This window comes from Brachyhypopomus gauderio, chromosome 3 (assembly GCF_052324685.1).
Source record: "Brachyhypopomus gauderio isolate BG-103 chromosome 3, BGAUD_0.2, whole genome shotgun sequence".
Lineage (NCBI taxonomy): Eukaryota > Metazoa > Chordata > Actinopteri > Gymnotiformes > Hypopomidae > Brachyhypopomus > Brachyhypopomus gauderio.
Window position 1 is genome coordinate 14,218,155 of NC_135213.1, and position 13,701 is coordinate 14,231,855.

The 13,701-nt window shown below is 42.8% G+C and overlaps 2 protein-coding genes across 2 annotated transcripts; one reads left to right on the plus strand and one right to left on the minus strand.

Moving 5' to 3' along the window:
* Window positions 1-93: 93 nt before the first annotated feature.
* LOC143509619 (uncharacterized) lies at window positions 94-1,299 on the minus strand (the record flags this gene model as incomplete). The annotated part of the gene is made up of 1 exon (XM_076998472.1): window positions 94-1,299. A coding segment is annotated over exon 1 (1,206 nt), but the record flags the coding sequence as incomplete, so codon positions are not given.
* Window positions 1,300-8,442: 7,143 nt separating this feature from the next.
* asb3 (ankyrin repeat and SOCS box containing 3) lies at window positions 8,443-12,286 on the plus strand. Its single transcript, XM_076999665.1, has 9 exons — window positions 8,443-9,022; window positions 9,247-9,405; window positions 9,524-9,636; window positions 9,753-9,885; window positions 10,156-10,333; window positions 10,897-11,103; window positions 11,200-11,469; window positions 11,666-11,799; window positions 12,011-12,286. The coding sequence occupies exons 1-9, from the start codon at window positions 8,824-8,826 to the stop codon at window positions 12,178-12,180; spliced, it is 1,563 nt and encodes a 520-aa protein (XP_076855780.1). The 5' UTR covers window positions 8,443-8,823; the 3' UTR covers window positions 12,181-12,286.
* Window positions 12,287-13,701: the final 1,415 nt, after the last annotated feature.

A 13,701-nucleotide genomic window follows, 5' to 3' on the forward strand; every position in this document is an offset into this window, starting at 1 on the left:
TTTCTTTTTCTTAACTCCCTGGTATTTCTTTGATGCAGTACTTACCTTCCCTATGGCTTGCTTTACATTGTCAGGTTGCATGTATGTTTTTTGTTTCTCTATGATTTTGCCATTTAATTCATCCATTGATTGATTTTCTTGAGGTGCTGTTTTATTTTCATCATCACTATCACTATCTTTCATTGTAAATGACCTACTGGACTGACTGTGTTGGATACCACTGGGACCTTCAGATAGAGCCAGTGTCTCCTCTTCTTTCTGGACATCTTTCTTCTTCATTGTCTTGGTTTTACTTGTCATCTGCAGGATCTGAGTTTTCCCCTTCACTGCTTCACTCTTGCGAGTCATTCTTTTATTCTGAACTTCTTCTGAAGGTTCTGCATTTTTGTTAGGCTTCTCTGCTAGGGCAGGGTCGTTTTTACATAGCATCTTTGATTTTGGGATCTCTGTCTGGCCTTGGAGACGTGAACTCAGGTTGAATGGTCGTGGCTTCTTAGATGGAGTAGAAGTTTCCTCCTGTTTGTCTTCAACGGTTTCAAAGACTACCACTTGAGATTCTGTATCCTCTGCTATGGCAACAGGTTCTTCTGCATGTTCCTCATTATCTTCACTATCTGAATGTTCATCTACATCCTCCTCTCTTATGTCCTTTTCTGTATCCACCTCTTCCTGTGTTTTGTTGTCTGGGTCTGATACATCTTCCTCACTGATCACTTTTCTTTCTTGTGTTTCAGCAGTCTCCTCTGCATATTCTGACTCCGCCTCCTTCTCTTCCTTACTAGACTCCTCAGTCTGTTGCTCAGAGTTCTCATTTTCGGTGTTAGACTCATCCTCTTCGGAGCTGTCCATCCTTCTATCTTGCCTTCTAGCATTACCAGGTATTTTTCTGGTAGCTTTTGTTCTAGATGTGGATTTGACATCCTTTCCTGTTTTCACTGGGCTTTCGCTTGTTTTCACATTAGCAGACAATGATCTGCCATTTTGTCGTCTCCCTCTGCTTATTCTTCGAAGAGATTCATTTTCTTCGTGTTCTGACTCTTCGGCTTGGTCCGTTGTTCCAGTTTTCTCCTCATCTTTTTTGGTTTTGCCCTTGCTGACTTTATTCACTTCTTTGACTTGCTCTTGGCCACCTTTGCCCTTTTTTCTTCCAGGCTCCTTTTCATTGGTGCCTCGGGACACGCCTACCTTCCTTCCTGACTTCTTCCCTTTTTTAGTTCTCGTTTCTTCATTTTCCTTTTTGCATTGCTCCACTTTCTGTTTGCGTCCTCTCACCTTGCTCTGTGACTTGGCAGGGGCCATGGCATGGAATTAAATTTGCATGGTTGTCATTGTCTTCTTCTTCACAGCTTTCCAGATGTGTCAGGGACGTTCAGTGATCACCTACACATATCAACATTTTTTATAAAACAAGTTTAATTTTTTTAGCAAAGTTTTGTTTACTTCTTTAATCTTTCTTTTGTTCTTTACATTTATTTTGTTGAAATGGCGAACTGAAAAGATAAAGGGACCCATACCAGCAGGAGACAAGATCAGGTTTCATGTCTGTCAGCTAAAGTGAGAGGCGCGCCTGGCCAAATGGTCATCGTTAGATCTACTCAGTCAATTAGTGTTGCCTGCATGTAATAGTTTTGGGTAAGAGACCTGAGACACATATTTGAATGGTTCTTAATGCCTTCTACATAAATTATAATGCTCATAATTAGCAACAAATTCTTAAACCTATTATAGGCATAACAATAAAATTTAAAAAATATGGTTGCTATTTATATTTTCAAAATTTGGAAATACAAGCTCTATATTTGCATTGGAACTCAAAATCAAATCTGTATATCAAATTCTGTTTAAAACGGAAAGTTACACAGGTCCCTCAACACTAGAGACTGGCCATGCAGTTAACACACTGAAGTACTTACCTGTCTTCATAGATGCTCTGGAGGCATGGTGGGAACTTTTGCTTGAGCTGCTGGTTTTACTGACCCACACCAACGATTGAACTTGCTGTAAGACACAAGCACCAATCTGGTCACATCGAATACACATTCACAAATGTGCCTGCTCTAGGGGTCTTTTGAATAATTCATGTTTGAACGGCAGTCCATACACTTATAGACCCATTCATATTGGCAGCTGGCAAACACACTCTGGAAAGGTGAGAGGCAGTGCTGAAGGAGTGACAAAAGGTAGTGACACATGAGAGTGAAATAGGGAGATACGTACTGACAAAAATTCCATTAGTGTGTCTAAAAACTCCTCTCTTGTAAGTGAGTGGATAGGCTTATATAGTAACTTAATTAATTGTCAATATGCAAACACCTTTAAATTTATTTTAATCAAATATGAATTACATTTAGTTTGTATTTACATGATTTTGTGACTGTATGTGAAAGATGCAATTATGGAAATAAGTAATAATAAGGATGGAAATAATAAGTAATAATAAAATTATAAACAAATGTTCAAATGCTTTGAAATATCTGAACACTAGTGCTGTGCTCTGAACTGTATAGCACAAAATGTATTATAATTCAGGACTGTATGGCATGTTGATGTTTTGTACTTACTGTATTACAATATGATATAATTTCTCAAAATACAGTGTTTAACTATTTCATCTCTGAGTCTATTGCATTTTTGTTTTCTTGAAAATCCGCCATTGGCACTTGGTTGTCATTTAACCCCAGTTCATTAACCGCTCCCGTCTTTTATGGACCCTAGACAGGGTCATAGCAACTCCTCTGTTTCAGCTCTGGACTAACTGTTTCACTCTAGTATTAGGTTACATAATAAGACACAAGATGAGATGAGATAACACTTTGTGAATCCCAGGTGGGAATCTTGTGTTGTTAACACAGGAGGTGCAGCACCAGATGTAGTGACAGACAGCAGAGTAAAATACTATAAACAGAGAAACCTAAGACAACATAATAAGTTTAAATACGTATACAAAGTAAAAAGGACAATAATGTACATATAGTGCATATAGTCCAGATGTACAGATGTGAGATTAAGGATGTACAAATACACAGATGTATTTGTGTTGTACAGATATACTCAAAATCCCCCATATAAATAGGCTAATGTGCTGAAATAATAATAATACATTTTATTTCATAGGCGCCTTTCTTTCACTCAAGCACACCTTACAAATATATACAATGTAAACAAAAGACAACCTTAAAACAGGTGGATAAGACAACACAATTGAATCAATCAGATGTAGAAGGCAATCTTAAACAGGTGGGGTTTGAGTGCGGACTTGAATTGTGTGAGTGAGTGAGAGTATGTTTCCTATTTGTGATGTTGGGAAATATAGAGATGTACTTCTATTAAAAGGTGCTTCAAGCAAATGTGCGTATGTTCACTTAAACATATCACTATACAATATATGCAAAATACAAACAGTTGTATATGAGTCTAATATGACAGTGATGATGATGATGATGATGATAATAATAATGATGATGATATATAATAATAATACTGATGATGATGATGATGATGATGATAACAAACGGTGAGTGTTCAGCAGAGGCCAAAAGAGGCACAGAAGCACAGGAGTTGGTGCAGGTGGGGAAATGAACTGCTCATATTAAAGGTATGAGGTATGGATGATGTTATAGAGTGAGATAGCTGTAGGAAATACTTTTGCTGCTGCTCACTGTGCTCCACTGTGAACTAATTACTGAATGACTGCACAGAGGGGGGTGTGAGATGATGACTGAAAGCTTGGCCAGCATTTTTGTCTCCACTGGGTCCAGTCTGAGCCCCAGGACTTAGACAGCCTTCCTGATGATCACAAGAAGTGTCTCTTGCGGTGATACTGTTTTCCCAGCACACAGCTGCATAAGAGATGACACTCAACACTAATGACTCACAGAATGCATGTGGTAGGGTGCCATGTACACAGAAGGACCTTGAGAAAATAGAGTTGGCTCTGTCCCTTCGTGAACAGAACGCCAGTGTGTACTGCCCACACAGCTTGTCACCCAGATAAACACTCAGGTATCCGTATGTCAGTACATGCTCAATGCCCTCACTCTGGATGATGACAGGGTTGGAGGAGTTTTTGCCTTCTTACGAGAAGTCCACCACCATCTCTTTTTTCCTTCTCGGAGTTGGAGATGGCTGAGCTGACACTGCTACACAAAGCTGTCACTCAGGCTCCTGTATTCCTCCTCCCTCCTCCACTAATACACCCCACAATAGCCATGTCGTCTGAGAACTTTTGCAGATGACATGTCTCAGAGACGCACCTGAAGTCAGAAGCGCAGAAAGGAAGGGAAAGGGAAAGGAGGGGAGCCAGAACAGTTCCCTGTGAAGCATCCGTGTTTCTATGACATGCTGCGGCTCACAGCTTTGTAGCCACAGACACCGGGTCTTTGGTCCAGTACGTTTGTGAACCAAGAGGCCAGGGCATTGTCCATCTGTGCAGAACTTCACTTATGCCTCAGACACGTGGGCTGGATGGGGTTAAAGGTAGGTGAAAAGTCAAAGAACACGTCTCATGGTGTTACCTGTCAACACCAGGTGGGCTGGGAGTAGGCTCTGTGAAGCATGTAGATTACTGCATCCTGCAGCCCCATACCTAAATCAATCCATTACCATCATCATCAGTGTTTTTACGTGACTGAGAACTAGCTTTTCCACAGTCTTCATCAGATGTGAAGTTATTGCCATGGAGCTACAGTCTTTCAGCTTCTTCAGGACCCACTAGTCTCAGGTTCAGGTTGTAGATGTCCTGGAGCATCCTGGAGAGCTGGTAAGCTGGTAGGAACAAGACTTCAGTTCTTTCGAGCAGACATGATCAGGGCCTGCTGCCTTGTCTGCATGTAGTCTCCTCAGATGAAGTTTTCTCCTCACCTGATCAGCTGTGATGGACATAAGGGCAGATAACAGCAGGGGAGATGGCGATGATCTTCATCACAGAATAGGATGGTGGTGAATATGCAGCAGATGAGACTGAGAGGAAAGGTTCCCTGAGAGATGGATGAATGGACCTTTGGTCAAATTTGTTACAGAACAGATTTGACTCATTTGCCTTGCCCTCCCCAAACATTCATCTTTTGTCTGATTTTAACCTTCGGTTTCTTTTGAACTCATCTCTCTGCCTCATCTCCCACCATAAAAGTCCTTCTCAGGAATCAGTATGCACTTCTAGATACCACAGTACTGTTCACACAGAAATATATATATCAAGATCAATAGAGGCTGGGATCTACCACACCAAGGAGGACCCCAGATGCAGGCTGTGCAGAGATGCCCCTGAGACCATCCAGCACATAACAGCGGGTTGCAAGATGCTTGCAGGCAGAGCATATATGGAACGCCATAACCAATTGGCTGGATTAATTTACAGAAACATCTGTGCTGAGTATGCGCTGGAACTGCCAAAGTCAATGTCCGGAAAGAGGTGGAGAACAACCAAAATAAGATCCTGTGAGACTTCCAGATGCAAACTGACAAAATGGTAATGGCTAACAACCTGGACATCCTGGTGATGGATAAACAGCAGAAAAGGGCTGAAGTGATAGATGTGGCAGACTTGTGTGATAGCAACATCAGACACAAGGAACACGAGAAGCTTGAAAAATATGAAGGAAAGAAGAACTGGAAAAGATATGGAAGGTGAAGGCAATAGTGGTTCCTGTGGTAATAGGAGCACTAGGGGCTATGACCCCCCCACACCCCTCACTGGGGAAGTGGTTTCAACAGATACCAGGAACAACACCCGAGATCTCTGTCCGAAAGAGTGCAGTCTAAGCTAAGATAAGATACAGCTAAGATACTGTGCAGGATAAAATGCAAGCTTCACATATGCATGTGAAGGGTGTTAATTGTGTGGTGGGATGTGTGACCTACTGGTTGATATATATATTACACTGTATAATATATAATATATCCACTGAATAATTTCAATGCATTAGATATCAGATTCTAATGGGCCGTTGTCCTCATTTTGTTCAGTATTTTGCCTCAGCAATATACTAGATAGGAAACCTTATTCATAAGGTTTTTAAGAGTGATGTAAGCCAAGATAATAATAGACCAAAACAAAGCTGGTGACAGCTGGTCTTATTTGGGTGCACTTCTTCATGCAGGGCACTTTGCCTGATACTCTGTATCATGAACAACAAGCATCTCACTGTGAAAGCACTGTCCATGTTTTAAACAGTTGCCACTCAGGACACCCAACAGTTTATTACTTGTCAGGTCACATAACTGCTAATATTATTCAGTACATTCTGAAGAACACAAGTTACAGAGCACATACCAAATGGGCATACACGTACCACAGCACACTACACAGCTTCATGGCCATACATGTTTCAGTGCTATAATCAAAATAACAGTCACACCCAACTGTGAACGCAGGGTTGCCAACTCTCACGCAATGAGCGTGAGACACACGCATTTGACTGACTTCACACGCTCTCATGCCACACATCTGATTTCTCACGCCGAAAAAAAAAATCTAGTTTATTTACCTCTGATCCATATCTATGATTCAATGAGTTACTAGTTCGCTCTGGCGCCAACCACTGGCGATCGATTGATCAATCGCAATATAATAGCCCGGTAACATGAGTTTTCATGAGTGAATTACAGTTTTTCTCAGTCGATTTGGCTCATTTCTCAGATCAGAATTGAAATTCTCAAAACTGTTTATTCAATCTCCACATCTCCTTGTCACTTGTGTACATCATAATTCCATTTCTCATTGTTTCACATTTTGCAAATGCTATTGCACATTTTGCAAATGGGCATGGACATTGTCTGTCCAATTGTCTGTTGTTTTTTGCATTATCAATTGCTTATGTCATGTTTATCAAAATGTGTTTTACTGATTGTCTGTTGAATTGTCTTATGCTCCAAAACATTTAGGCTGTAGGTCATCGCCTAGGTCATTACATGCAAAAGTGCTGAACATATTGTTATAATCTCTGAGGTATCATTTTACATTTATTTTTTTTGGTTACATTTTGGTAATTTATCCTAACTTGACTAAATTATTCTCAGGTGAATCTTGGCATTCAGTTACAGAAAGAAAGGGAATTGGTGAAGGTTTAGATCAACCAATGGTTTCAACCATAGGTCAGAGGTGCATCTCATGAACCTTTACTGTAATTGGCAAACATTTATAGACGCTAAACACTGCAGTATCACAAAGTATCATAATGGAAAGACGAGGCCATATACAGGGTGAACAGCCAAGAAGAGGATTAAGACTGTGTGGTGTAGAAGGGTAAGACTGTGGTGTAGGGGGTAAGACTGTGGTGTAGAGGGGTAAGACTGTGGTGTAGAGGGGTAAGACTATGTGGTGTAAGGATGAGGGGACAAAACAGAGGAAGAGGTTTGTCCCAGCTGAAATAAGGGCAAAAATTGTGTACCATATTTTACATGTAAATCACGGTCTCACAATGGCTGAAGCTTGTCGCTGCCGAATATTGGAAAAACAACTGTGTCTTCAATCGTTCAAACATTTCATAGAGAAAAAAATTTATGCAATTCAGAAATGTGCTCTCTACTGTAATGCTGCACACTGACATCAATTCTAAAATGTTATTCAATTTTATGTTTTGCATTTTTGCATATACTATATAGGACATCAAGACCAGCTCATAGGGGTGGCAGGTCCCATTTTCACACCTCAACAAGACGAGGCTGTATGTGCTCAGGTTGTTTTTAATGTGTAGAGTAAGTTCCCAATTTTTGCAGTTGAAATTTGAATTTCAATCAAATTTGTTTTTGTCAACAAATTGCAGTGCAAACAATATAATCAAACAATATTGCTGTACAAATTTGATTCCAGTCCAATTTCTTACTATCAGTCTGCCACATACAGTCATGTGTAACTTTGTGTTCTGTGTAAGTTTGTATTTTGTGTGTAACATGTATTGTTTCATTTGCTATACCACAGAATGTGCAGCGTTCTAAAAATCAAAAGCTGTTTCCATCAGAATATATTTACAGTCTGTACTGTGACTTATAGTTGCACTGACAACATGGTAAGTATTTTGACTGCATTGTTTATAGACAATGGCACACATTCTGATGGCACAAACACATTGATTTACCTAAATATTTGCATTTGAGGCAAAAACAAATAATTTTGAGTGAAGTATGTGCTATTGCAGGTATTTCATTGAGTTTTAAACTTTGTTTTTAACACTGTTTTTAACTGTTTTGAGAAATGCACTTGTTGTGATGCCAATGTGAGAAATGTACCAAATCGACTGAGAAAAACTGTAAATATGAAACCACCATGGTCATGCCCCCCCCAATAAACAAAATCAAATTTTTGAAATCAAAATCTCTTTTGAAATAGAAATAAATAAATATTTTAAATATTTTCTCATGTTAAAGTTTGAACCGTTTATATAAACCCAGAACGTCATGATTCGATTCACGCCCACAGGCTTTTATTTTGAAGAAATACTTTCCACAAACGTTTTAGGAAACCTGGGCTAGCTACCTAGCTAAGTATAGCAATCTCCCAGATCTAAAGGTTGCCAAACCTTGAATATTTCACAATATTTAGCTATGTACATCTGATCAGAGAGTTAGTTACTAAACTTAGTATATTTGCTTTGCAGCTGAAGATGCTAAATAAATAAATACAGTGCAGATTAGATCCAATTCATATCGAATTTCACTTCTGCTTGGACAAGCTAACCTAGCTTAGCTACTTTGGTACTTCATTTTTATAGACTGTTGAATGTTGCATATGGGGTTAAACCGGCTAGCCGTTCAGCTAACGTAACTATGCTGGGCAGCTAACGTTAGCTGCGTGGGTGCTGAGGGTGTATTCCATTGTGAGCAACGATGGACTTCACAGAGTGCTACCAGGATACGTGTTCGACCGTAGCGCTGGCGGCCCGACGGGGCGACAGCAGGCGGGTCCGTAAGCTCATCAAGCAGGGCTGCCCCGTGGACGTCAGAGACAACCGGGGATGGAACGCGTTGCACGAGGCCGCGGCGTGCGGCTCCTCGGAGTGCACGCGCCTTCTCCTGGGCGCCGCAGGTGAGCTACAGAAGCGTTGTTGACTCTGCTAATGGGCACTCTTAGAAGTTGCATCTTTGACCACACCGTGCACTTCGGCAAGTCAACCAGAGGAGATGTAGAATAGTTAAGTGAAAATGTTAATGTGGAAATCTCGGTTGTTTCAGTTTTAAAGATATTGTGGTGATTATGCAGAATAATTGTTGGTTTACACCCTTCTCCTCGACCTTAATTGGGATCTTAAGTCATCTGCGAGGACTACGTGAACTCCCTGACACACAACTCCGAAACGCCTCTCTATTTCGCGGCCAGGGAGGGACACCTTCGCGCAGTGAACAGGCTCCTAAAGGCTGGTGGAGATATCAACAAAATGTCCAATGACCTTTCCAGTCCTCTTTTTGCAGGTAAGACAATGCACAGGTAAGGCGGGTATGTTTTTAGACATGCATGCTTGTGTATTTTCTTGATTGACGTTCTACGTGTATTGTTCTAGTGTATTTGGTTCTCCTGTTTTCTCTGAAGCTGTGGATGGAGGCCATAAAGATGTCGTGGAGCTGTTGGTGAATAAAGGAGCAGAGGTCAACGGGGCTCATTCCACATCTGGCTGGTCCTGTCTTCATCAGGCCGTTTACAAGGTATTCGTAGACCAGAGACTCCGTACCTCTGACGTCCACAGCCTTGTATAAAGACCTGGATTATCATGTCTGGAAAGCAGTGGCAGGTATGAAAGTCATTCTTGTCTTTTTCCTAGGGCCACACTGAGATTGTGAAGTTCTTGGTCAGCGTTTGTTCCCTTGAGGCTCAGGATGACTATGGGATCACGCCGTTGTTCATCGCTGCACAGTATGGACGCCACCGCTGTTTAGAGGTCCTAGTCAGTGCTGGTGAGGGCACTTTTTAATGATTAACTCCGCTTGCTACATATATTGGGCACAGTAAGTTCATTGCTTACTCTGGTCAATGGTCAAATCTACTTTTATTATGACATTGCGATATCATGCCGTGCAACACGTATTACCCGTTTTTATACGCTGCGCGAGTGTTCGGTCAGATGCTGAGGCGGTATGTGTGGGGTTGGGAGAGAGGCGTGAAGGTGAAGAACGCCGCAAGCACAGTAGCACGTTTGTGAAGGTAAAATCTGTAAAATGGTGCAGGAGCGAATGTGGATTGCCAGGCCAGCGACCTGGCCACGCCGCTCTTCATCGCCGCTCAAGAGGGCCACGCAGCGTGTGTGGATCTTCTCCTGACCCGAGAGGCTGACCCAAACCTCTACTGCAATGAGGACCGCTGGCAGCTTCCCATCCACGCTGCAGCTCAGTTCGCTCGGGTCAGGTGAGGGGGATGTGTGGCCTGACGGTTGGGGAGGGTGATGTGTGTGTGTTGGGGGGGGGGGGGGGGGGGGGGGGTGTTAACAGCCATGTGTGCCAATAGCCTCCTTGGTTAGATGATCTTGCTAAAGATATATAAAAGACATATTAAATCCTAATTGTGATCCAATGTCTCATACACTCTCTCAAGGTGGATAAATGTATATTACATATGGACTGCACATAAATCTATGTAGTTCAATGCAAGTTTAGTTTTTCTCTTAGCTATAGTCAGACAGAGGGAAAGCCAAGAAAGACATTATGATCTGGAATTTTAGGCTGTTTCCATATATGTGTATATATCCAGCAGCATGACTGTTGAGTCCTGTTACACTTTGGTCAAGCCATGTGTCAGTGCTTAAAGACCCACACACGCCTAGCAGAACTTTTCATGAATGTGATTGAATGATACAGTTCTGTTGAAGAGGCAGGACATGTTGGGTGGGCATGAGCCTTTATAAAAGTGCCTTTTTAAAAATTAACTTTTTAATTAATCCTCGTGTCCTTGTTCCTTGTGACGTCCTACAGCATTCTGGAGAAACTGATCTCGGTGACGGGCAGGGAGTGTGACCAGGGTGAGGGGAAGGTCAGCCCTGTGTATCTCGCAGTCCTCAGTGGTCAAGCGGACAGTCTTCGGCCGCTGCTCAGAGAGGGCTACAGCCCAGATGCCCAGAACTGCAGGCAGTTTGGGTACTGCTGCCCTCTGGACATGGCTCTGTGGTGCAACTCATGGAAGTATGAACCCGGCTGCTTCTAACCGTCTCCGCGTAACAGCATAACGGTGTTCTGTAGTGGGTGGATGCTACACCTCCCTCTTTCTCCACCTCCCAGTTTAGATGGAGAATGCCACCAGAGCCGAGAGATCACGCAGGTCCTGCTGGCTGCCGGCGCGCACGTCAGTCTGGCCACGTACGTCCTGGCCCTGCAGGGCCACGTCCCCGAGCACCTGCCCCTGATCCTGGAGCACGCCGGCCTGCCCGCGGGGGAAGGGCTGGGCCGGCTGGTCCAGGCGGCGCTGGATGAAATGCCCAGTGCGCCGTTCTGGCTCCCCCTGCTGCTCAAAGCTGGACTCGAGCCCTCGCTGCTCCTCAAGCACAAAATGTAAGAGAGAGAATCACGACGAGCCCAGTTGATCCTCCCACGCTGGGCTCTGTTGACTGTCAGTGAACTTATATATGTTGGAGGAAATGAGGGAGGTGCTGTTTACTTTAAGGCTAAAATGAACCGAGAAGGACTTTTATTCTGCCCTGCCTCTTCACGCGTGTCATTTCCCATGTGGCGTGTTATTTGTATGCAGGCTTGAAGAGGCAGAGAGCAGGGTGCTTAATTTCTTCCTGGAGTTTATTAATTGGAAGACACTGCCCTCCACGATGCTTCACATTCTCTCTCGCCGTCGAGCTGAAGGCACTTGGACCCCACACCGACATTTTGGTAAACATCCTTTAAAAACAAAAAACAAACAAAAAAAAAAGTCACGTATACAACTAAGCTGCACCCCTCCGCCTCACGAATTAGCATTACCACTGACCTTAACTCCTTAGTTTCCCCCCACCCCATATATCTTATGGCACACATGTAGAGCTTTATACACTGTATCTGTTCTCCCAGTCTGTCCCCCTAATCTCTTTGGTCTGTGTTCCAGAGTGTGTTCCTACACTGACTCATCTGTGTCGACTGGCGGTGCGAGGTGCCGTGGGCAGCGATGCTCTCTCGAAACCCTCCACTGTGCAGCAGCTGCCTGTTCCCACACTGCTGCAAGACTACCTCCAGTTCAGCGACATCTCCAGTGCCTACACCTACACAGCAGCCTGACTCACGCTCCCGGCTAATTAACTTCCCTTACTCGTTTCACTGCAGGATTTTTTTTTTTTGTATATATGTTAATAAAACTTAAACGACCGTCTACTGAAATTGGGCTCCGGCTGGTCTCATTAAGCTGCGGTCTGATGATGTTGGGGAGAAGGGGGTTTCTCCTGCGTTTTCCTCCAGGCATCCCTCCCGCTCGTGCGCAGTGGGCCTTCTGACGGTGGGGTTCGGTGCACGTTCACCTCTGCTCCGCGCGTTTGGTCTGCCTCATTATCTCCTGCTCACTCTCCCCAGTTCCCCGTACTATCCGTCTCCAAGGTTACGCAGGCGTAAGATGCATGCTCTATTCCAATGCTAATTATGGACTGAGGAACATCATCGATTAGTGGGCTGACATGTCTGTTCTTTGAGTCGCGAAGAGAGGTGCTTGCTAAATGCTAGCACAAAGTCTCTCAATATAATATAAATGTTTCTATTTTATTCTATTTATTCTATGTATTACTAAATCTTTTAACCTTATCGGGAATCCTCATGTGTATGGGTTTCTTCAGGACTCGATAGTAGTTCCCACCCTCCCCCACCCCCAACATGTACTAATATGTGAGTGATTCAAGTCTGTTAGGCTGCTTGTTCGATCAGTGCTCAGCTGCTGCGAAGGGGAGGGAAGGACTTGTTTATTTATTTTGAATAGGAGATTCGATGAAAGTGGCTTGCAATGCCACCTGCAGACAGTAGGGGGAGAACATGTTTAAGCGTAGACGATGCTGCATTGTGCCATTTCAGAGGAGCCATTTCAGCTCCCCACTCCTGCTTCTCTGAATTTTGAGCAAAACGGAGGTTGTGTCTTAGGAAGTTGGAGCCTAGTTCTAGACAATCAGGCCGCCTCTCTGTGGGAGACTCCATGAAGGCAAGGCATCAGCAATCATGGCTATTAAGGTCCCCTTGTGCTATAGGTAAGCTTGGGTCAAACAGACTTTGATTTGCAATCAGGCTTTTGAGCTGCAGTTGAAAGATTTCACTCTTGTTCTGTCTGTATGTCTTTCTCTATCTTGCATTTGTTATATATATATATATATATATATATATATATATATATATATATATATATATATATATATATATATTTACCACTGTTTCCATCCCGTGTTTAACACCTTGCTGTAGAGGAAATATACTTTGCACTATGACCTTCCTTAATTTCCAGCAATTTGAGTTGTTTTAAAGATGTAAATAGTTAATGTCCACTAATGTATTTTTTTCCTGACTTTAGGCCCAAATAACCCCAGTGATTTTAGCAGAAGCTTCTTATTCGCTAAATGACTCTATACAGATAAATGATGCCCAGAATAGGCCATGCAGCCTACATAATTGATGCCACATAATGTAAAATGTATCAATCCTTGGATGCAGTGCAGGTGTTCTATAAAACACTGACACTCTGCCCAGAGCTAATTCACCCTGTTTGACTCCTGAGCCTGCAATGTTGAACACTCACCACCTATCGCACTATGAAACGCACCGATTCCA